Raw genomic sequence first — 22,829 nt, forward strand, 5'->3', positions numbered from 1 at the left:
TAACAGAATTTTAGTTTCTGTCCAAAGAATTTAGAATTTCCTGAAGAGTTTAACTTAATGTGTTAGTAGCAGACATATGTGCTACTTTTCTCTCATCACCGTTAAAAAAATAAAAAGTAAGGAAACCAGAAGACTTGTGCTTACTTGGTGTTTCTAAATAGATTTCTCTGTAGTGTCTCATGTTTATGATGGATAGACATTTCTGTCTAAAATACATAATGGAAATACCTAATGAAAATACAAAAAGATAGTGATCCCCACTCCCTGTTGCTTTAAAATGCCATTATATTTTCCACTAACACTCGTAAGTCACAACCAGCTTAAATGTACTTGGTGAAAAATAAATAAATAGCGTTGGCTGGCTAGATGTGTTGGTGAAGGACTTTGGTGCATTTGTGTCTTTTGGGAGCTTGTAATTCTAAATCCTAATTTAAAACCCTGATTTGATGTAGGCATCATCATGAAAATTTTGTGGGGTACCAGGATGACAACCTTTTCCAGGATGAGATGAGGTACCTGCGCTCAACTTCAGTACCTGCACCGTACATCTCGGTCACTCCCGATGCAAGCCCTAATGTCTTCGAAGAGCCAGAGAGTAACATGAAATCTATGCCCCCAAGGTACTTCCTTGCAATTCTAGGTACTACATACAGATGCTAAAGCATTAGCGTAACACCAGTAAAAAAAAAAAATAAATATACATATATATATATATATAGTTAAAGTAGCTGAATTATCAGATTAGCCCAGATTAATCTCTGATATGGCAGCAAAAAAGCTAAAATCATGTGAAGCTAGGGATAGAAAAATATCTCCAGTAAATTATAGCGTATCAGGTATATTTTCAACCACTGGCAATGCAAGTTTGCAAATAGAATATGAAACTTTTAACTGTAATGTGAACTAATTGCTTCTCTCTAGAAAGGTCTTGCGTTTACAAACTAAATATGAAAAAGTCTGTTCAGAAATTGATAAGGAGTCTTAGCACATACCTCAGGAAAATTTATCGATAGTCCTTACTCCAGGCCTGATTATTTCCCTGTAGAGACAGTTTTTCCAGAGTCTCCGGAACTGAAGTGATTTAAAGAGCAATGGTCCAAGGACCATAGCTGCTGCAAACTCTTTGAAAATGTAGTGATTTTTTTCCCTGTATTTCTTGTCTTTAACACAATGACCGTAGTGCAGGTTAATGGCCTTTTGGAAAAAAAGTAGTTGTTATCCTTCTTTCGGGTTTTCATTCTGAAGGGAAGTTTGAACAGGAGGGAATTTCATTACCTTACATTTTTTGAAGCAAATGTTGTTGCTGCTTTCTGTGGGAAGCAAAAATGTCAGTGAAGAAATGGCAACTTAATGCTGTGTGGGACTAGGAGCACTAGATGGTTTCTGTCAGGTTAAGCCAGTTTCTTATCTCATTAAGTTTACTATGATAGAATTCAAGCAAATACAGAATTTTTTGGTTTGCCAGGGTAAAAAAAGGCTTTTACTGTTACTTAATAATAGTCCGAAATCAACTTAGATGGTTGGTATTCTCAGGTGTCAAGCAGTGATTCCTCATATTATAACGAGGATGTAATGAAGAGAAAACTTGCCTTTAATCTGTTTTTATTTCAATCTGTTATATTTTATACTGACTGCCAAAACGGTTTATTGGAATACTACAATCTACAGTTGTAGTCTTTTCAGAGATAGAACTTTTCTAACAAAACTCCTTAAGAGTGCATCCTTCCTATTGGTATATTCCTTTATTAAAACTGTGGACACCATGGTCTCCTGAGGCCTGTAGGGGCAGCATAAGCTGGGAGTTCTTCTGCAGACTGTAAGAAGTCCACCGAAGGTAAGGCGGAAAACACGTCCGAGGCGTAGCCGTAGCAACTGAAAATTGGCTAATGATAATAGAAACTTTTACTTCACATAAAGTTCTAAATTTCAGTTGGCTTGCATATGAAAAATTCACTCCATAGATGTTTTCACGTGCATTCTCAGGGCAGATTTGGTCTGAAACTTCAATTCAGGCATGATCTGAATGTTTGTATTCTCTCTACAAAATACCGAAATTCTTTGAACTTACCATGTGCATCATTACATTTGTTTATAAAGCACTTGCATGCTTTTTCAGCATGTGTAATTCTAATATGTGTTCCTTCTTTTCCAGCATTTAAACAGTTGTTAGGTACATAAGACAAACTTTCATACAGTGTAGTAGCATTGTCATTATGAAATGCATGTGTCTTTACTTAATATTTATGTGTAATTCAAGTATACTCTATATATTCATTAACGGGTCTATAACTTCACTGATTTCTTTGTAGTTTGGAAACCAGTCCAATAACAGATACAGATCTTGCAAAGCGTACAGTCTTTCAAAGATCATATTCAGTTGTTGCATCAGAATATGACAAGCAGCACTCGATTTTGCCGGCACGTGTAAAGGCAATCCCTAGGAGACGAGTCAACAGTGGAGATGCAGGTAAGAGCATCGTCAAAAGCAGTGAAAAAATATTCAAGGATGTGGCATTGGATTTGCAGTTCTTCATGGAAACTGCAGGCAAATAGAATTTTTTATAAAGCCATGTAATGGTTTTTATTTCTATTTATTAATTAACATCAGCTGTTAATTCACACAGGATTAGTTTAAGAACAGTTTAGGAGTTACTATGGTTCTGAAATCTGTGTTGCATCTTTTGTGCTTGATTTAAAAGTCAAAGTGGTATTTTCTTAGTTAAAGCATTGTTTTTCCACATTGCTTTTTTCAACGCATTTTTCTCACAAAAAAAAAGAACAAAAATATCAATTCTAAAATTGCTCCGTTGCTTTCTATTTTTACTGTTGCTATAAAATTGAAATGCACACAGAATCTAATGTCTACATATTTTTATGCTTTTGAATAGAAGTGGGGTCCTCTCTCCTGAGACATCCATCTCCTGAACTTTCTCGGTTAATCTCCGCCCACAGCTCTCTTTCCAAAGGAGAGAGAAATTTCCAGTGGCCAGTATTGGCTTTTGTAATCCAGCATCATGATCTGGAAGGACTTGAAATAGCAATGAAACAAGCCTTACGGAAATCTGCTTGCCGAGTCTATGCCATGGAGGTATTAATTCGCTAATGGATTAAAATAAGACATTTGTAAATTCTGTCTCAGATTTTTTTAAAGAATTTTTATATAGATTAAAAATAATTATTTTGTGATGTGCAGTAAACCTATTCTAAAAGTTCACTTGTATCATTAATTCTAAGTTATGAATACAAAAATACTCCCTGTAAGCCTTCTTTAATAGCATATCTGTCGTGTAGAAAATGTCTGATAAAATAATTTTGTTAAGACTGTAAAAGTAAATTATAAAAATACTGTCTTTTTCTCATTTGCTCAGCATCTTCCTGGTCTTGCCATTCCTTTTTCAAATCTTGGACTGAGTATTCTTTCTTTAGAATTGTTTCACTGTGGTAATATCTATTAATAGATATTTCACAACTTCCTTCTGAGATGGATGAATGCTACCCACGTTGTGTAGATAGTGAATGAGTGACCAAAAGATTCATTAAAGATCAGTTGCTTCAATAAAAACTTCACGTTTCATCCTCATTGAGTCCGTTTTTTATTTTCAACTAAGCTTTAGTGAAGTTTCTTCTGAACTTGTGTACAACATGGGTATTTTTCAAGCATTTGTAAGGTGAAAATATGGGTGGATTTTCTCAGATAAAGTAAAAAACACACCTCTACTGTTAATTACCACGCGTCAAATTTCCAAACGTCAGTGTGCAGAAGGATTGCAGATTTTAGAAAAATATAAGAATGTTACATTTTTTAAAAAGCTTTTTTCCCTACACTATGTTGATTTATTTTCTGGAAGCGGCTGAATTGTTTTGATTAATTCAGTCAATGCCAGAGACCAAATAAAGAAACCGAACCTCAGCCTGCAGAGTTCTAGATTAAAAAGGATCTGCTTTGTTAGCCAATTTGAATAATAAGTGCTACCACCTCATCCTATAATAATCTCTGAAAATACATCTGAAATTTGCTTTTTCATCCTTAAAGCTTTTTTCAAATAACTGATTTTTCTCTCTGGTGCTTGTGAATTACTTTGCTACGTCCCCTGTAATGTAGTTGTCATTTTGATGAGCCGTTTTAGCTGCAGAGCAATGTGTCTTACTTGGAGACCTCTACATTACTATTTTCCTGTCCAAAAGCATCAGTGCACCTCCTTGCATAAATGGTTTTACTGCAGGTTTGCTTAACGGTTTTGTAACTACTTGTGTGTATTTTATTTTAGGCTTTCAACTGGCTTCTTTGTAATGTCATTCAGACAACTTCTCTCCATGATATTTTATGGCATTTTGTGGCTTCCCTGACTCCTGCACCTGTAGAGCCTGAAGAAGAAGAGGATGAAGAAAATAAATCAAATAAAGAAAATGCAGAACAAGTAAGTGAGGTTTAGCATTCCTTTCATAATTACAGTATTTCTGTTGATTTTTGCAGTCAATTTAGAACTATTCTTATTATGTGTAACAAAAAAAAAGTAATCCTCTCTCTGTGAAACAGAATCTTAATTATAGAATATAAATTCTTAGTCTTAAATCGTAGTTAAACTCTTTTGACAGTCATAGATAAATCAATTTTTCTCTCAAAATTGCCAAATTTTGAGTGCTGATTAATTATAGTCCTTTAATGCATTATTTTTTGAGTGTTCATGGACCAAGAAAAAGGCAAAAACAAACAAAACACAAAGCAAAACAAAAACAAAAAAGCACCTTGCTTTTTTTTTTTTTTTGCTTTTTACTATTTGCTTTTTATTCTTTACCCCCCCAATAAAAAAAAAAAGAAAAAAGAAGAGAGAAAAGAGAAAATATTTTTCAGAGGAGTTTTGTTGTTCAGTCTGCTGTGTCTGTCAGTGCTTTAAGAAAAGTCTATGGGTAATTCTGAAGTGAATTGTAGTAATTCTATATGTAGATATATAAACGTAATATAAGTAATTATTTATGCACAAGACACAGTTAATTTAGTGATTTAAGAGAAATCTACACTTAGTTCTGAAAATGTAGCATGTAAAATGATGTAGTCTAACATATCAGTCTTCCAAAAGGTGTCTTCATACAATCTCTTCTAGATTTAGCTCTGACTGAAAACAATTATCAAGTCCACAACGAATAACTGAAGAAATCAGGTTAATTTTATCACTTCAAATCTAATCCAGCTTTGAAATGACTAGTCCTGAAATGAGTCTTCTCGGCATTGCAGCCCTGAGACATTGCTACAGTTGTTTACAAAGCAACTGTAATCTTGTCCTAAATTTTATGTGGGATATCAACTTTACCGTGTTACTGTATCAACATGCAGATTTATAATTCTACCTACTGAAGTGTGCCAGATTCTTGTATGTATACATTAAAGGTGATTTCCAGTAGGTCTGTGTATTTTGTTCTGAATATTGTTTCTGTGTTTGGCTCCAACAATTTTCTGCCTTGTAATAATTTCAACTGCTACATCAAAAGCACCGGATGAGTGAGGGAAATGCCTTCCCGATGGTCCTTATGCTGGTCAGCCTCCAAAATGAGAACCTTTACTATATAAAAGCATAAACAAATATTACCTTAGCTGTAGTTTGGATAATTACTAACTGAAAGATACAGGACATTAAAAGGGAATGTTAAAATACGCCACTTCTGCTCTGGTGGCAATGTTGCTTCTCTTTTGATATAATAAGAGGCACTTAAAAAATTGGTCACTTGTGCAGTATACGGTATACTTCCCAAATTCCTTCTTCAGTGTTCATGTCACTTGTCACTTGGTCACTTGTGTAGGATTTTATTGCATACAGGAAACTGGCAACAGTTCTCAGCTGGTTCTTCAATATCACTCAGGTGATGTACATTCAAATCACATCTTTCTTCAGGAGTCTGATCACATGCTAAAAATACCCATGTAAATACATGTACACAATGCAAGGCAGTTTGGTGCTTTTCCACAACTGGGATTCATTTCCTTATGTGAAATATTTTTACATATTCTTTTAATATACTGAGAGAAATCCCAATGATGAATTCTGTAAAAACAGGGGATGAAAATCTAGACCCATAAGTGGTTTAATGCGCAAGATGCAGGTTCAAGGGCAATGTCCTTGCTAAAACAAAACAAAATGCAAGAATTCCTAAGCTATAGAGGAGATGGGGAGAGCAGGACGGTGTCTGTGTAGATACGATCCTTGTGGGGAAGGAAGATATCTAGGTCTTGAACATTTTCTGATCATATTTAGTGTAGAAATCAGTCTTAGGCTTCCTACTTCATATTCTTTGTACCCTTTACCACATTACACCCTCCAGGAAAATACAGAGAGATATCTGGTTTGATGCTTCTCATCTAGGTAAACACGTGCCTGAAATTCACTTCAAACAATAGCATAGCATTTCTAGGCATTTAGGCAGTAAAGATCCGTGGGAAACCTACATGCAGGAATATACGTACACAATGGGTTTAAAATAAGTTTGAATCTGGCTTTAGATGTCAGTATGTTTGGGGCACGCAGCTGTGTTCTGTGCTTCAAGCAGGATCGGATTTTCTTTTAAAAGGAGGAAACTGCTTGTGTCCTTCATGGATGAGTCTTCCCCTGCCTTCTGAAATAGGAAATGGTGACCAGAACCTCCTTCTCTTTCTTCTGTTACTCTTCCCTATCACACACCTCACAGGCCCCTGCCCTCTTTGGTCTTCTGCCACTGCCCAGTGGAATGTGGCTCCCAGTGTGCAGCTGTTCTGGTACTGACACACCTGAACAAGAATCATGATTTTCACAGCTCTAATGAAATTAAGCAGCTGATAACAGTACCTTAATTAGCAGGCTTGTTATGGCTGGTTTTTGCTGCTCAAAAAAGTTATTAACAGCTGGAATATGTTATTTTTTTCTTGTTTGTTTCCAAATTAATGCAATGTCGCATCTTTAAATCATGGGAAATATGTGGTAGTATACAGTATACTTCCCAAATTCCTTCTTCAGTGTTCATGTATATCTTGTTTTCTGACAGGAACTGCTTTGAAGGGTTGTTGTGGTTATTCTTACAATTATCATAAATGCTCTTATTTCTATTTATTTAACCTTTTTTTTCCTCTGGAAGTCTGTTAACAACATACAAATTGTTTTGCATCTTAGGAAAAAGACACCAGAGTATGTGAACATCCTCTGTCAGACATAGTAATTGCTGGCGAAGCAGCTCACCCATTACCCCACACTTTTCATCGCCTTCTTCAGACAATCTCTGATCTTATGATGTCTCTCCCCAGCGGTAGTGCTTTACAGCAAATGGCCTTAAGGTAAGCACAAATTGAGAATGTTCTTAAAGGGCTGGAAATGTTGTAACATTGTAGATGAGAAGATTTTGCAATGTACACAGGAAGTGTGGAACGACTTTATGTGCCTGTGTGAAAAGGCGCATGTCTGTCCTTATGCCTAGGAAAGATACATGTAGAAGACACATGTATAAGTATAAATATATAAATAATACTATAGAAGACCTTGAAGAGAAAGATGTATTTGCTTTTAAATCCTGTACTGCACCCCCTATGAAAAAAACATATTATTGAATAATATGGTAGTATCTGTATGTGCACGCATGGCAGTGTAATACCTTTTGCTCAAAAATCTGTCATCTGGATAGTATCGTGAACTGTGTGACATTTTTCCCGTGTATCTGTCTCAAAGATACAAATAGAATAAAGTTTTTGTTCACTGTTGAAATTTTAAGAGAAGTTGACTCCTGCCTTCCTCAAAATGGTGCATAGAAACATTTAAGATCCTGCAAAAAGTTGAAGTTAAAGGTTTATAGAAAATATTTTGAGAAGCAAAAATGTAATAAGTAGTTTCACTGGTAGGTTATGTCCTTTAAACAATATTCAGAATTTCAGAGTCCATTAAATGTGTTTTCAGGTGCTGGAGCCTCAAATTCAAACAATCTGATCACCAGTTCCTGCACCAGAGCAATGTTTTTCATCATATCAACAATATTTTGTCCAAATCTGATGATGGAGATAGTGAAGAGAGTTTTAGTATCAGTATCCAGTCTGGATTTGAAGTCATGAATCAGGCAAGTATTACCCCTCTCTCTCAGAAGCGGAGATCAGTTGTGAACAGCCTGTGCTTCCTATGATGGTTCTGCTTGAATTAAAACACTCTTTACTGCAATGTCCTATTCCTTGAGTGTATGTCAATTTGGGATCTTGTTGCTGGCATTCAGGTTCTCATATTTAGCTTTAGAAGTTCAAATATTGACCTGTATATCACTCAAACCTAAATTTTGAATCAGTGTTTGTAAGTGCTTGTTTGCAAGTACATTGTTTGGGAATCTCTTACAGCTCATTCAGTTAATTCATTGGGTTCATTGAGTGGGTCCTTCCAGTTCTTGGTTATATCTGTTTTTTTTTCTTCTGTTATTCTGAGCACCACAAGTTAATACTCCTGCTGAATACCTTTAAGTGTTTTCATCCATTTATTAATACATTTAGGCATTTACCAATATATTCAGCTGTTAACTATTAACATTTTCTTTGGTTTAAAGGGATGAATCATTTGAAAACAAATTAATTACACATTCCTTCAGAGTGCATATTCCTCAGAACAGAAATATCTGTATGGTTTTTAAAATTGTCAGTAATGTCTGTATTTGGGCTTACTTTCAGATATTTTAAATATTTTCATTTCTTTTCACAGGAACTGTGTATAGTGGTTTGTCTAAAAGACCTAACCAGCATTGTTGACATTAAAACATCAAGCCGACCTGCCATGATTGGCAGTTTAACAGATGGGTCTACAGAAACGTTCTGGGAGTCAGGAGACGAAGATAAAAACAAAACTAAAAATATCACGATTAACTGTGTAAAAGGAATCAATGCACGTTATGTGTGTGTTCATGTAGACAATTCCAGAGATCTTGGGGTAAGAGGAAAATGTAATGAAAAGTCTCTCATTGAAGGTGCATAGTCAAAGTTGTATATTTTTATCAGTCAAGAACCACCGTTTTCTTTGTCCTGTTCAGTTTGAATTCTAATTCAGAAGCTCACATTTCAAAGTGAAGTTTCCAGTTCCTGTGGTTTTAAAAGCAGTACATGATATTATGAGGCCAATAAAACTAAACTTGCAGTTCACATGAACTCAAGACTGGGAAACTTAATTCTCAGTGACATGTTCAATTTCAGATGCATTTTCAAGCATTTAATTATTTCATAAGTTACTTTTCCTCCTCACAGTTTCTGTAGAAGCGTTCACATTAGTTTTCATAAAATCCAGACTATTTCCTAGACTTGCTCCATTTGTGTTTATTGATCTCTACAGTAATGTTACAAATATATTTCAGCTACAACTTTTAATACGAGGAGCAAGTTATGTATTTTGGGAGCTGCGCTTTGGAATTCTCTGTCCTTAGTTTTCATCACTTTATAAATTTTCATTCATAATGAAACAAATTGTCTCTTTTATGTGTGCATTCTCTTAATACAAAAGAAGTAGTCAGAGTGGTCCTCAGTTCAAGTGTTTTGTTCTTATTTTGTCTATTGCAGAACAAAGTGACTTCAATCACCTTCCTAACTGGCAAAGTAGTGGAAGATCTCTGCAGAATAAAGCAGGTAAACATTTTAGCAGTTGACACTGAAAAATTGCCATCATTTTTTGGCTGCATATAGCAGAGATTTTCTAAGCAAATAGTTTCAATTTCTTATGGCAGATAAACTATTTTGCAAATGACAGGCTTTATAATATTCTTGGAAGTACTGTATTATTAATGGCAGAATTCAGTCATGTATATACTGAGTATTGATCAAGCTTTTACTCTTTTACTAAAACAGAACAAGGTAATATAAAGAGTTCCTTAGATTTATTTTTTTTCTTCTTAATTACTGCAGCTGAAAGGATAAGTGATCATGCTAAAAGTTTCCAAAAAAGACTGTTTAGGTTGTCTCTTATAAGGTCCAACAAGCTCTTTGATTACTTTTACACTGGAATGTACCTGAAATTAAGTAGTATTGCACATTGTTAGATATTCCGCTGCCTGGCCTCTTAGTGTTGTACTGTCATTACCTTTTATCTGCTTCATGGAATCTTTTTTCATTAGAGAAATGCTACTTAAGACTTGGCAGAAGTAGAACGCCGTGAGAAAGGAGAAAATGAATCATTTACCCTCAACATAAGTTGTTCTAGTTCTGTGATCTTATACTCACGTCTATAGCACAGATTTTACCCTGCCATTTTAGTTCTCAGCTTCAGGTGGCTGAGGACTTCCATCCGGAGACTCAAGTTCGGAACGGTTTCAGTCTTTGTAGTTCTGTTGCAAAGCCAAATCACAGAATGTTAGGGATTGAAAGGGCTCAATGCACATTTTGTACACAGAGAACAATGTTTTGTATTGCAACACTGATGTGACCCATCGAAGTTATTTAAGGTTTCAAGCAGGCAGTTACCATTTTGGGCTCCAGACTTTATGATTCCAATTATTGGCAGTCAGTGGTAAAATTCTTCAAGAAGCAGCATTGTCTTATTACAGAGAGGTTTGCTTTGCTCTACCTCTTATCCTCAGAGAGCATTTAAAGCAAAGATACAGCTCCAAAAAATGTTACAAATGTGAAGAAACAATGCTGGTACAGTGGGCTCATACTAAACAGTGAAGTGTGAGTGTGTGTATATACATAGACAGATAAAAGTGTGTGTGTATTTCTCTGTGAATCTATACATGCAGACACAAAATATAGATGGGCACACATCCCCCCCTGCTTGAAGAATTCTTTTTTTGTGAGAAGACTGACTTGCTATGCCTGGCTACCCAGCTAATAAAAGGTGGGCACAGCAGAGCTCAGGAGTTGGAGCTTTGATCATTCACACAGCTCGTGGGCTTGGTCCCTGGCCTTGGGTCTGTCTGCACAAACACGGTGCTCAGGCACTTCTCCAGGGATGTTTCACTCCCAGGAGACAGCTTGGGACTTGGTTCAGCTTTGCTGCTTCTTGGCTGAACAGTCCTCTGACACTTCTCCAGCAGGATTTTTATCTTGAAACACACCCACATACTGTACCCCAAGTCCTGCTTACCCTGTCTCATGGTATTCAAAAAAGTCTGTCTGCTGCATCACAGTTCAATGCAGACACTGAGAATTAACATAGAAATGGGAAAGAAGGATGATTAGCTCGATTTTAAGTGAGCCTGCAGATATGAGAGAGAATCATAGAATGTCCTGGGTTGGAAGGGACCCACAAGGATCATCAAGTCCAACTCCTGTCCCTGCATGTGACAACCCCACAGTTCACACCATGTATCTGAGGGTGTTGTCCAGTCTCTTCTTGAACACTGTCAGGCTTGGGGTGTGACACCTCCCTGGGGAGCCTGTTCCAGTGCTCCAGCACCCTCTGGGTGAAGAACCTTTTCCTCATGTCCAACCTAAACCTGCCCTGGCACATCTTCCTGACATTCCCTCAGGTTCTGTCATTGCAAGGGCTCACTTCGTTCAGGTCCAAGTGTCACTTCGGCCCACTCAGGTTGCTCTGAGCAATGATGTCAGGCACTGTGCACCCTCTTGGGTCTGGTTTCCAGTAGTGACATCACAGTTTAAATCATAACATAATTTACATTCCTTTTAAAAAAAAATATTTATTCTAAAATAAACTTATTTGTTACAGTTCATCTGTCTTTTTAACAATGAAGTCCTACATCTCTTGATAGTGATATCAGATGTTGACTTCCACAGTTAAAATTTCTTTGGCAAGGGTTTATGTGAATAGGGATGAATAAGTTAACTACTGATAATTCTGTATTATATTTTTAGTTAAATTATGGTGGCACTTTTTTTTTGTTTTAATTAAAATAGTGAGTAAATATTAGTCCAAGGTGTTTTTTGAATATGTGAACCATTGCTTAGAAGACAAAAGGGATCGATAGGCCACTATTTCTAATAGGCTTTAAAGACAAATAATAAATGGCTTTATGTAATTTTTTTGTTTGAGACTTTTTAAATCTGAATTCATGAGGTGGAATATTTTTATAATTAAACATGATAGTCTTACTGCTCAGGATGAAAATATCATAGCACTGTATTGGTTCTAGTGATTGAGTTTTTTTTAGAGGAGGGTGACTTTTTGTTTGATGTAATGTCAGTTCCCATTGTTATATTTCTGTTTAATAGGTAGACTTGGATTCAAGACATATTGGCTGGGTGACAAGTGAACTTCCTGGAGGTGATAATCACATCATCAAAATTGAATTGAAGGGTCCAGAGAACACACTAAGAGTTCGACAAGTGAAAATTCTTGGATGGAAAGACGGTGAAAGCATTAAGATAGCAGGGCAGATTTCTGCAAGTGTAGCTCAGCAAAGAAACTGTGAATCTGAGACGCTGCGAGTATTCCGACTAATTACATCCCAGGTGGGATTTTAATGATGTGTTATATGGTGAAAGTTACTATGAATCGTAGACTTTCAGTGCTTTATGTTTTAATGTAAAATGTCACATCTGCGCAAGCTTGGCTTTAAGATAAGCAAATTGTCACTGTCTTTCCTCCAGGTATTTGGAAAACTCATCTCCGGAGATGCTGAGCCAACCCCAGAACAAGAAGAAAAAGCACTGTTGTCTTCCCCAGAAGGAGAAGAAAAAGTACACAATGTATTATTTGTATTCTATCAATAATACTTTGCTGAAAATATGATCCAGGATGATTTTCAGTATTTTTCATGTGTCTTACACTAACTAATTTTCAGATCACAACAGAAGTAATATGTCACAATTGCTTATTTTTAAAAAAATATTGTTGATTTTTTTTTTATTAGTAAATTATAATTGGAGTCTATGCATTTAATGGAGGCATTGTAGCAATGGCGATGCAAATCATGCCTACAGTTTAAGGAGTGTTCCTGGAAAGTTCACTGTATCTGGACTGTCATGTTTAATAGCCAAAATTGGACTGTCCTGAGTAAAAGTAATTTCATTTTTCAGATGATCTATGGATTTGCTTTACCCAATACCTTGAATCCATAACTGAATTATTCATTTTGTAAAAGTGTATTTTCTCTCACACCTGCTGTGTGGTAACTTAATTGCGTGTTCCCTGTTTCTTTTATTGTGAAATATATAAACTGAAAAGTACATTCTGTGCACTGCTTTACAAAGACTTAATCAGTGATTCTATTAAGCTATGTGAAGAGGCTGAATCTCAGATTATTAGACTTCACTTGTTTTGCTTATTGATTATTTTATTTTCTTTCATGCTCAAATTTCCTCTTATTAAGAAAAAGAAACTAAATACATCTAAGAGGTATTTATTAACCATTGTTCATTTGATCTTGCCTATTTATATTGTTTCTCTGTAACAAAAAGCTACAAACTTTTAGAACAAAATTTGTTGATATTTCTTGTTAGTTGCTACTGTAATTGGAAAATGTTGTTTAAACTCTTGATCTAATACTCAATATTCTTTTTATGAAGGCAACATCAGATGCAGACCTGAAGGAGCACATGGTAGGGATCATATTCAGCCGGAGCAAGCTGACAAATTTGCAGAAGCAGGTTTGTTCATCCTGAAATGCTTTGAGGATTAAATGTTTGTTGTAATAAATATGCTTATTTTCAGTGAATATAGTACCTTTTACTGGACACTTTCAGTCCCTCTGTTGTTCTTTATAATCAAATTTTAGTTTACATTTTAAATTGTGTGTATTTAATAAGAAAAATCTGCTGAAATTGACACCAAAAAAATCCATTTTAGTATGATAAAAGAACCTTAAACTATTAGCCTCGATTTAAAAAGAAAAGTTTTAGAACTGAGTTGTAAATGATACTTAACCAAGTTTGCTGCTTATAACAATGTAATAGGACAACTTCTCAAATTTCCAGGAGAGGTTCACTGACATGGTTTACATTTTTAGTTTTGCACATTTTCTCCCAATTTGTGTCATCAAAAAGTTTGATTAAATTGAATACTAAAAAGGTAATAAGTGCATAAATTTTTAAATTATTCTCTCCTGCAGTCAATGAAAGTTTGAGCTTGTGGTTTTCTTAATTATCTTTGTTTTTCTTAATATAAAACAGTAGTTAGAATATGATTTTTCTTTTGAATACTTTTAAAAATATACCAACAGAAACATCTTCTATATTATATTATCTTTGAGCACAAATATTGCTGTAAAGATTTTTGTAGTAAACGAAGAGATATTAGATTCATTTTGAAGCTTGTTAGATTAAGTTATATAGAATCTAGTTTTTTGTCACCCATCTTAGCAAACTTTAAACTTCTTACATGTGCTTTTTAACAGGCTACTGGTAAAATGAAAACAAGGTTTCTAAATTTTTTTAAGCTTCATGAGTAGTAAACTAAACAAGAAAATAATCTTTTAATAAGTCCTAAGTCCTTTTCTTTTGTGGGCGTTGAGTAAATATATTTATTTGGAGTTTTTTCTGTGTTTTTTTGTTTTTGTTTTTTTTTTTTAACCTGATTTCTATGTGAAAAATTAAAAGGCAGGAACTACAATAAAAAAGACTTATTCCAGTGAAATTTTCCAGAATGAAGATGAGCAAATTCAGTATTAAATTTACATCTTAATACTAAAGAATTGTATCTAATCTTTGCTCTGAATTTAAATCTTAATTTTATTCTTCAATATTAATTCATGTTGAAAAGTAATTTAGGCACGGGCCAAATTTCACCAGGCTTTCCGTGTTAAGACACGGTTGTGAATGCACACAAAACACGATTTTTTTTTTCCTTTTCTAAACATTCGTAAGTGTTCCTGTGTGCTTGGACAGGTGTGCGCTCATATAGTCCAGGCCATACGGATGGAAGCGACGCGGGTGCGCGAGGAGTGGGAACACGCCATCTCCAGCAAGGAGAACGCCAACTCCCAGCCCAGCGACGAAGACGCAGCGTCCGACGCTTATTGCTTCGAGCTGCTCTCCATGGTTCTGGCGCTCAGCGGCTCCAACGTTGGGCGGCAGTACCTGGCTCAGCAGCTCACCCTGCTCCAGGATCTCTTCTCATTACTACACACGGCTTCTCCCAGGGTGCAGAGACAGGTGAGTGCTAACGCTTCCTTCTCTACCTTGGTGATCCTAGAAGTCCTTAAAATCCTATAATTGTGTGCGTGACAGTATAATGCGTATTAAAACTTTTTTTTTTTGTGAAATGTAATTTTATGTTTTCGCCTCAAAAATGTTTTCCCAGTCATAGTCAGATCATCCCTATATTCCAAGTAGGGAAAAACTGTAAATAAAGCAACCCATTTTCTTATTACAGTCATGAGGAGATGGCAAATAGAAATTTATGAGGCATTTAAAAGCAAATTACAGAGTCTCTTTTTGCAATTTAAATGTCAGGTTTGGGGTTTTTTCCCTATTTTTGAATGGAGTTAAAATGATAAAGTTTTAATTGTTTGATATATCAATACGTATATACTGCAGCATCACCACACTTTGATTGTATAAAACTATTTGCACGAAGTACAGTGTTGAAGTCAGTGACAGCTGAAGTTATGAAATTAAAATACCCTTTTGAGTAAGTTTTTAATGCTTTGTTTCTAACAGGTACAACTGAGGTGTAGGAACCCAAAATTGCTTAATTAACACCTATGTCATCATGAACCTAAATCAGCAAACACTTCTGAAATGCCTTCGAGCGTTATTACTCTTCGCCTTTCTTGTCTTTATTCTGAAGGATTTTGAGTGGGGCAGGTTAAGTTGCTTTCTCCAGCCGTACACCAGAGGGTCACACAGTTTGCTTGGCGGTGATTGTTGCTCAAATGAAGGAGGATGGACAAGAACAATTGGTCATTTTGTGGGTCCTAATGTGGGTCTTGTATGTAAGCACATGGCCTTCATTTTGGAGGGATATCACAAAGGATTCTTCACTGAATCTGAAGTTGACGGTATCCAGCGGATCTTACTTGTTCACAGTAGTTCGTTTTCAACAGATTCATCCACGTCCTCTTACGTATGTTCAGTTTGTCAGGTATTTCCGCAATGACTAAGAATTCTCTTTTACAGTATCACAGTATCACAGTTTGTTTGGGATTGGAAGGGACCTCAAAAGATCATCTAGTCCAATCCCCCTGCTGGAGCAGGAACACCTAGGTGAGGTCGCACAGGAACATGTCCAGGCAGGTTTTGAATGTCTCCAGAGAAGGAGACTCCACCACTTCCCTGGGCAGCCTGTTCCAGTGCTCTGTCACGCTTACTGAGAAGAAGTTTCTTCTCAAATTTAAGTGGAACCTCTTGTGTTCCAGCTTGATCCCATTACCCCTTGTCCTATCATTGTTTGCCACCGAGAAGAGCCTGGCTCCATCCCCATGGCACTCACCCTTTATATATTTATAAACATTAATAAGGTCCCCCCTTAGTCTCCTCTTCTCCAAACTAAAGAGACCCAGCTCCCTCAGCCTTTCTTCATAAGGGAGGTGCTCCACTCCCTTAATCATCTTGGTTGCCCTACGCTGGACCCTCTCCAGCAGTTCCCTGTCCTTCTTGAACTGAGGGGCCCAGAACTGGACACAATATTCCAGATGTGGTCTCACCAGGGCGGAGTAGAGGGGAAGGAGGACCTCTCTCGATCTACTAACCACCCTCCTTCTAATACACCCCAGGATGCCATTGGCCTTCCTGGCCACAAGGGCACAGTGCTGGCTCATGCTCATCCTTTTGTCCACCAGGACCCCCAGGTCCCTTTCCCCTACACTGCTCTCTAATATGTAATCTCCCAACCTATACTGGAACCTGGGGTTGTTCCTGCCCAGGTGCAGGACTCTACACTTGCCCTTGTTAAATTTCATTAGGTTATTCCCCGCCCAACTCTCCAGCCTGTCCAGGTCCCGCTGGATGGCAGCACAGCCCTCCGGCGTGTCAGCCACTCCTCCCAGCTTGGTGTCATCAGCAAACTTGCTGATAGTACACTCAATTCCCTCGTCCAAATCGTTAATGAATATATTGAATAATATTGGCCCCAGCACTGACCCCTGAGGCACTCCACTAGATACTGGCCTCCAACTAGACTCTGCACCGTTGACTACCACTCTCTGGCTTCTCTCCCTAAGCCAGTTTGCAACCCACCTCACTACTCTATTGTCTAGACCACACCTCCTCAACTTAGCTGTGAGGATGCTGTGGGAGACTGTATCAAAGGCTTTACTGAAGTCAAGGTAGACCACATCCACCGCTCTGCCATCATCCATCCACCTTGTTACATTCTCATAAAAGGCTATGAGGTTGGTCAAGCATGACCTACCCTTGGTAAAGCCATGCTGACTGCCCCTAATAACCCTCTTATCCTTGATATGCCTTGAGATGGCACCAAGGACAAGCTGTTCCATTACTTTCCCAGGGACAGAGGTGAGGCTGACCAGTCTATAATTACCCGGGTCCTCCTTCTTGCCCTTTTTGAAGACTGGAGTGACATTTGCTTTCCTCCAATCCTCGGGCACCTCTCCCGTTTCCCAAGACTTGGCAAAGATGATGGAGAGCGGTCCAGCAATGACTTCAGCCAGCTCCCTCAGCACCCGCGGATGCATCCCATCTGGACCCATGGATTTATGAATGTCCAGACTATTTAATTGCTCCCTAACCCAGTCCTCATCAACCAAAGCAAACTCCTCCATTGGCCTGGCTTCATCCGGGGTCTCAGGGGTACGGGGCTCCCCAGGACAGCCTCCGGCAGAGTAGACAGAGACAAAGAAGGCATTCAGTAATTCTGCCTTCTCTGTATCTTCTGCCACCAGGGCACCCACCCCATTCATCAGTGGGCCTACATTGCCTCTGGTATTAGTTTTATCTGCTACATATTTGAAAAAGTTCTTTTTGCTGTCCTTGACCCCTCTCGCCAGCTGTAATTCTAAGGAGGCCTTGGCTATCCTAGCTGCCTTCCTACATCCTCTAACAGCAGCCTTATATTCCTCCCAAGTGGCCAGCCCCTGCTTCCATGACCTGTAAACTCTCCTCTTCTGCTTGAGCATACCCAACAGATCCCTATTCAACCACGCAGGCCTCCTGGCTCCCTTCCTTGACTTCCTACGTGTGGGGATGCTCTGATCCTGAGCATGGAAGAAGCAATCTCTGAATGCCACCCAGCTATCTTGGGCCCCTTTTCCTTCAAGCAGTCTTGCCCATGGGATTTCCCCCAGCAATTGCTTGAAAAGGCCAAAGTTAGCCCTGCTGAAGTCCAGGGTTGCAATTCTACTTGCTATTCTGTTCCTGCCACACGAGATGCTGAACTCCACCATCTCGTGGTCACTGCAACCCAGGCAGCCCTCAACCTTTACTGCTTCGACCAGACCCTCCTTGTTAGTGAGGATGAGATCCAGCAGTGCACCTCTCCTAGTCGGCTCCTCCACCATCTGCATGAGGAAGTTATCATCAATGCACTGGAGGAACCTCCTGGACTGTGGCTGGCTGGCTGAATGGTCCTTCCAGCAAACATCAGGGAAGTTAAAATCACCCACAACAACCAGGGCCTGTGACTGTGAGGCCACTCTCAGCTGCCCATAGAAGGCCTCATCAACTTCCTCAGCCTGATCTGGTGGCCTGTAACAGACGCCCACAACAGTGTCAGCCCTGGCAGCCTGCCCCTTGATCCTGACCCATACACTCTCAACTCGCTCGTCATCCGCTCCTGGGCAGAATTTAGTACACATAGAGAGCAACTCCACCACCCCGCCTGGCTGGCCTGTCTTTCCTGAAAAGGGCATAGCCATCCATGACCACATTCCAGTCATGTGAACTGTCCCACCATGTTTCTGTAATTGCCACCAGATCATAATCTCCTGACCGAACATAGGATTCTAGCTCCTCCTGCTTATTCCCCATGCTGCGCGCATTGGTATACAGGCATTTCAGGGAGCGAGCAGAGCACACCAGTTTCTCCCTAGGGGCATAGGAGGCCACCCGGTCCTCATCAGTTTTAGAATGCAAGATGAAAGTTCAGATTCTGAAGTTGGCACTGCCTTGCGACTAGCAAGACTTAAATTTAGACCGACGTTACGTATTAAATTCCAAAAAAGAGACTTCTTAAAGTTCACATATTGCGTTCATCTACTTTCTTCAGAAAGGACAGCATCGTCCAGAATTCTTACATATAACTGCAAGAATCGGTAGTGCTCTTTTTAAATATCAGAGCTGTTAATTCCCATTTCTCAAATGCATTAATTTTAAAAGATGGTTTATTCGTTTATTGCAAATGGAATTCTGTATAAAATGCAGTTAAGTTTTCAGGTGTGGAAGGAAGCTAGTGAGGTGAATGCTTATTTTTTAGTAAGATCTCATGCCACATCATTGTGGGGAAAGACTGTGAGAGAGCTACAACGTTACCCCTGTTTATATGTGCTGCATATGCTCCAAATGTTGGCAAATATTTGCATGATTTGAGGAGGCCATGGTTCATTCTTGCCCTTTTAATATTGTGTTTGACTTCGAAGCACAGTGACAGCTGGAATTATGGGATAAGTAATGACCGCCTTGCTAAAACATCATAACAGCTGAAGCAGAAGCTTCAATGGTTGAGATTAGACCTTGAGTGAGCAGAGCATGGTTGAAATGTCTGTCAGATGGATGTGACCTAAAAATCTAGTGTTGTTTGGGTATTTCATATTATGCATATATAATGCCTATATGGCCTGTATATGTAAGATGAGAGATTTATAATTAGCAGTGTCTGTTATTGATCTGGCACAATTCCTCAGCATCTTTGTCTTAAACTCAGGCTATGAGTGTACTAGTGGGGAACTAGACAACTCCTTTCTACTCTTGGTAGCCTCAGGTAGAGCTTTAATATCTGTTCCTGAACATGGATGTTGTCTGAGTGTGTATTTATATGCTCCAATATAACAAATACATATAAAATATTTGCTTTAGTACAGTGAGTGCACTAGGTTGTTGCTAGCTGGGATGCCTTCTCCAGGTGGATTTTTAGTTCCTGTTTCAGAAGTTTTGGCTCCTGTTCTCTACTTTTTCCAATTTTCTGAACTGTTACCATGTCACATCTCAGTGTGTCTGGAGGCAGATACTGCCGTGCTTAGTAATTCTGTTGTATTTCAGACATACAAAAGACTGGATTTTTTTTCTTCAAATGTAAACAGTTTTCAAGACAACATTGAAGGCCTGAGAAATCAGAAATGAAAAGTTAACTTCTTAAGTTTTCATACATCCTGATTTGGACCAAATTTTGCATTCTGTAGCCAATTTTAGTCCCAGTTCTAGCAGCTGGTAAGGTTGGAACATACCATTTCAAGACAGCTCCTGTTAGATCAAGAGCAGTTGGCACAGATGTCCTTTTCAAAATATTCGAGTTAGGATATCACAAGAAAAACTAAAGGAGGGGAGAATAGTATCATGATTCTCAGTAGCTGAGGCGAGTATTTGTTTTCAGAAGTCCAAAGTGTCTCTAATGGTTCTAGCATGCAGTTTCTGACATATAAATTTTATGCAAAGTGGGTAACATGTCTGCAACCTGCGAGCAAATTAGAGTTGTACAACCATCTGTATCACTGTTATGATAAGTCCAGTATCAACATATTTGTATTATTCTGTGAAGACTAAGTAATGTTTCAGTGAGATTGGTTCTGGGCTCTTCAGTCTTGTCTCACTGGGTATATTAATAAACACTTCAAAGCAAGATCAAAACCTTACAGAATTTCTTACAGGTGTGATTTAAGTACAAAAAGTAGATTCAGTCCTTCTTACTGAAATAACCTGTGCAGAAGAAAGACTTTATTTGATTTTTCTTGAAAACTCCAGCTGTCTTGGTAAGAATTGTGATCTGATTTTTTTCTCCAGGTAACGTCATTACTAAGACGTGTTTTGCCTGAGGTAACCCCGAGTCGCCTGGCTAGTATTATAGGAGTGAAGTCTCTTCCACCAGCAGATATAAGTGATATCATTCACTCCACAGAAAAAGGAGATTGGAATAAACTAGGTATCTTAGATATGTTTCTGGGCTGCATTGCCAAAGCTCTCACTGTACAGCTGAAAGCCAAAGGAACTACTATAACAGGGACAGCTGGCACTACCGCAGGCAAAGGAGTTACTACAGTCACACTTCCAATGATCTTCAATTCCAGGTTCGTCTAAAAATATGTATATAATCTCAAGCTAAAGGCACAAAATAATTACATTATTTGAAGTTGGTATGTTGTCTTTTATAAACTTTGGTTTGGAAATGGGAAAAATTGTATAACACTTTGACGGTATGAGTCATGTCACGAGTTTAATTTTAAAACCATGATAATAATAAAAAAAAAACGCAACCTACTATATGCTGAATTTTTGCACTATTTCTTCGTGGTGGATTTTGACAAATAGTAACTAATTACTTAGGTTAATTTCATGTATTACCATATGTCTTTTGCAGCTACATTCGGCGAGGTGAAAGCCACTGGTGGATGAAGGGTTCAACACCTACACAGATTTCAGAGATCATTATTAAACTCATTAAAGACATGGCAGCAGTAAGTTTCTGTTCTTTAAATGTGTGAAGGATATTCAAATGTTTCTGTTAATGAAGAGTAGATTTTTTCATTACTTTCTATTAGAGTTGTTATTGGGTTGAGCTGTTAAATGTGAGTTGATCTCAAGAAGAAAAAGCTGTAGTCTTCTGGGTAGAGTCTTGGCCTAGAAGAGGTAAGAACAGAGTTCCGATTCTGCTAAACAGAAATCCAATATTGAATTAAGCTTTTAAATAAGCCACTTGTACAAGAAATTTAAGTAGTAAACAATAATTGTGTGTCATTTTCTACATTATTAACTTGCCTAATTTTTTTAAGTCTTGAGCACTCAGTACTCCATCTGAAAAGTAAAAAGTGTCTGTAGAGTAAGATAATAGTGTTGTTTTCCCATAGCTGTATGTAGATTTTACATATGGAGTTTCTAGTTAAGACTGCGTGTTAAGATTCTTGTCTTTCAGTCTTGCTGAAATCTACATTTGTAGCTGTTTATTACTTTAACCGTCTGGGCTGAAATTTTCCATAGTTGTATCTGCTTCAGGCAAAGTTTTTTGATTAAGAAGTGATTAATTATTTTCCCAGAAAAAATACTTGCAAAAAAAAATAGGTTTTGTGTATGCGCAGGTGAAAGGAGTTTAGCTGGGAGGTTGTTTTTGTTTACCTTAATTCTGTACCTGTTTCAGTGTGATGTTCTAAATGACCCAGATTTTCCTCTGTGATTGCCCTTTGAAAGCTGTTTCTGTATGTTCAGCTTTGGAGTCCTGTTTTCTAAACCGTTCCATGTGCTTAGATTAAGGAGAACCCCTCTCCAAGTTGCTGAAGCTGGATGGGAATTCTCTGCAATTGCTACTGTTGAATTTTACTATGAGAGTTCAGAATCTCACAACCCACCTTTAGTTAAGAGTTACAATTAAAGTGTTTCTCGTCCCTCAGCAGTGCTGGTCTGTGCCCTTTCATTCTTCAAATCATATGCCCTCTACCTGTTCAAAGCTAGTCATTCTGATAGTTGCTCAGAGACTACCTCAGTCAGTCACCCGGGTATTTAAGGGCTAATAGTTACCAGATCTGTCTCATTTGAAAACACTTGATTCGTCAAAGTCATCGCAACTTCTTCTTTCCCTGTTCTAACTTTAGATCCTAACCTGATGCTGCATGTAGTAGCTCTAATTACAATTTTCGTTGTTCTTAATAAAAACTGTAATAAATTAAGTTTCCTCTTTAACAGGGTCATCTGTCGGAAGCTTGGTCCCGTGTGACAAAGAATGCTATTGCTGAAACCATCATAGCCCTGACTAAAATGGAGGAAGAATACCGATCGCCAGTGAGGTGCATTGCAACAACCAGAGTAAGAACTTTACTAAACTTAGCATCAGTTCATTGTAACCATGTAGTAGGAGCACATC

At 37.9% G+C, this 22,829-nt stretch overlaps 1 protein-coding gene across 9 annotated transcripts in view; it reads left to right on the forward strand.

Moving 5' to 3' along the window:
* Positions 1–22,829, forward strand: part of MYCBP2 (MYC binding protein 2) — a 200,107-nt gene that overhangs the window by 162,561 nt on the left and 14,717 nt on the right. For all 9 annotated transcript variants that reach the window (XM_082062862.1, XM_082062863.1, XM_082062865.1 and 6 more), the window contains 15 exons: positions 453–620; positions 2,310–2,467; positions 2,889–3,088; positions 4,269–4,418; positions 7,137–7,297; positions 7,911–8,067; positions 8,691–8,915; positions 9,536–9,601; positions 12,143–12,382; positions 12,521–12,619; positions 13,439–13,519; positions 14,756–15,022; positions 20,762–21,045; positions 21,336–21,432; positions 22,652–22,771. In XM_082062862.1, the coding sequence (XP_081918988.1) occupies positions 453–620; positions 2,310–2,467; positions 2,889–3,088; positions 4,269–4,418; positions 7,137–7,297; positions 7,911–8,067; positions 8,691–8,915; positions 9,536–9,601; positions 12,143–12,382; positions 12,521–12,619; positions 13,439–13,519; positions 14,756–15,022; positions 20,762–21,045; positions 21,336–21,432; positions 22,652–22,771 (2,473 nt within the window). The remainder of the gene's footprint in view (positions 1–452; positions 621–2,309; positions 2,468–2,888; positions 3,089–4,268; positions 4,419–7,136; positions 7,298–7,910; positions 8,068–8,690; positions 8,916–9,535; positions 9,602–12,142; positions 12,383–12,520; positions 12,620–13,438; positions 13,520–14,755; positions 15,023–20,761; positions 21,046–21,335; positions 21,433–22,651; positions 22,772–22,829) is intronic.

Source organism: Streptopelia decaocto, assembly GCF_964273445.1.
Source record: "Streptopelia decaocto genome assembly, chromosome: 1".
NCBI classification, from domain to species: Eukaryota; Metazoa; Chordata; class Aves; order Columbiformes; family Columbidae; genus Streptopelia; species Streptopelia decaocto.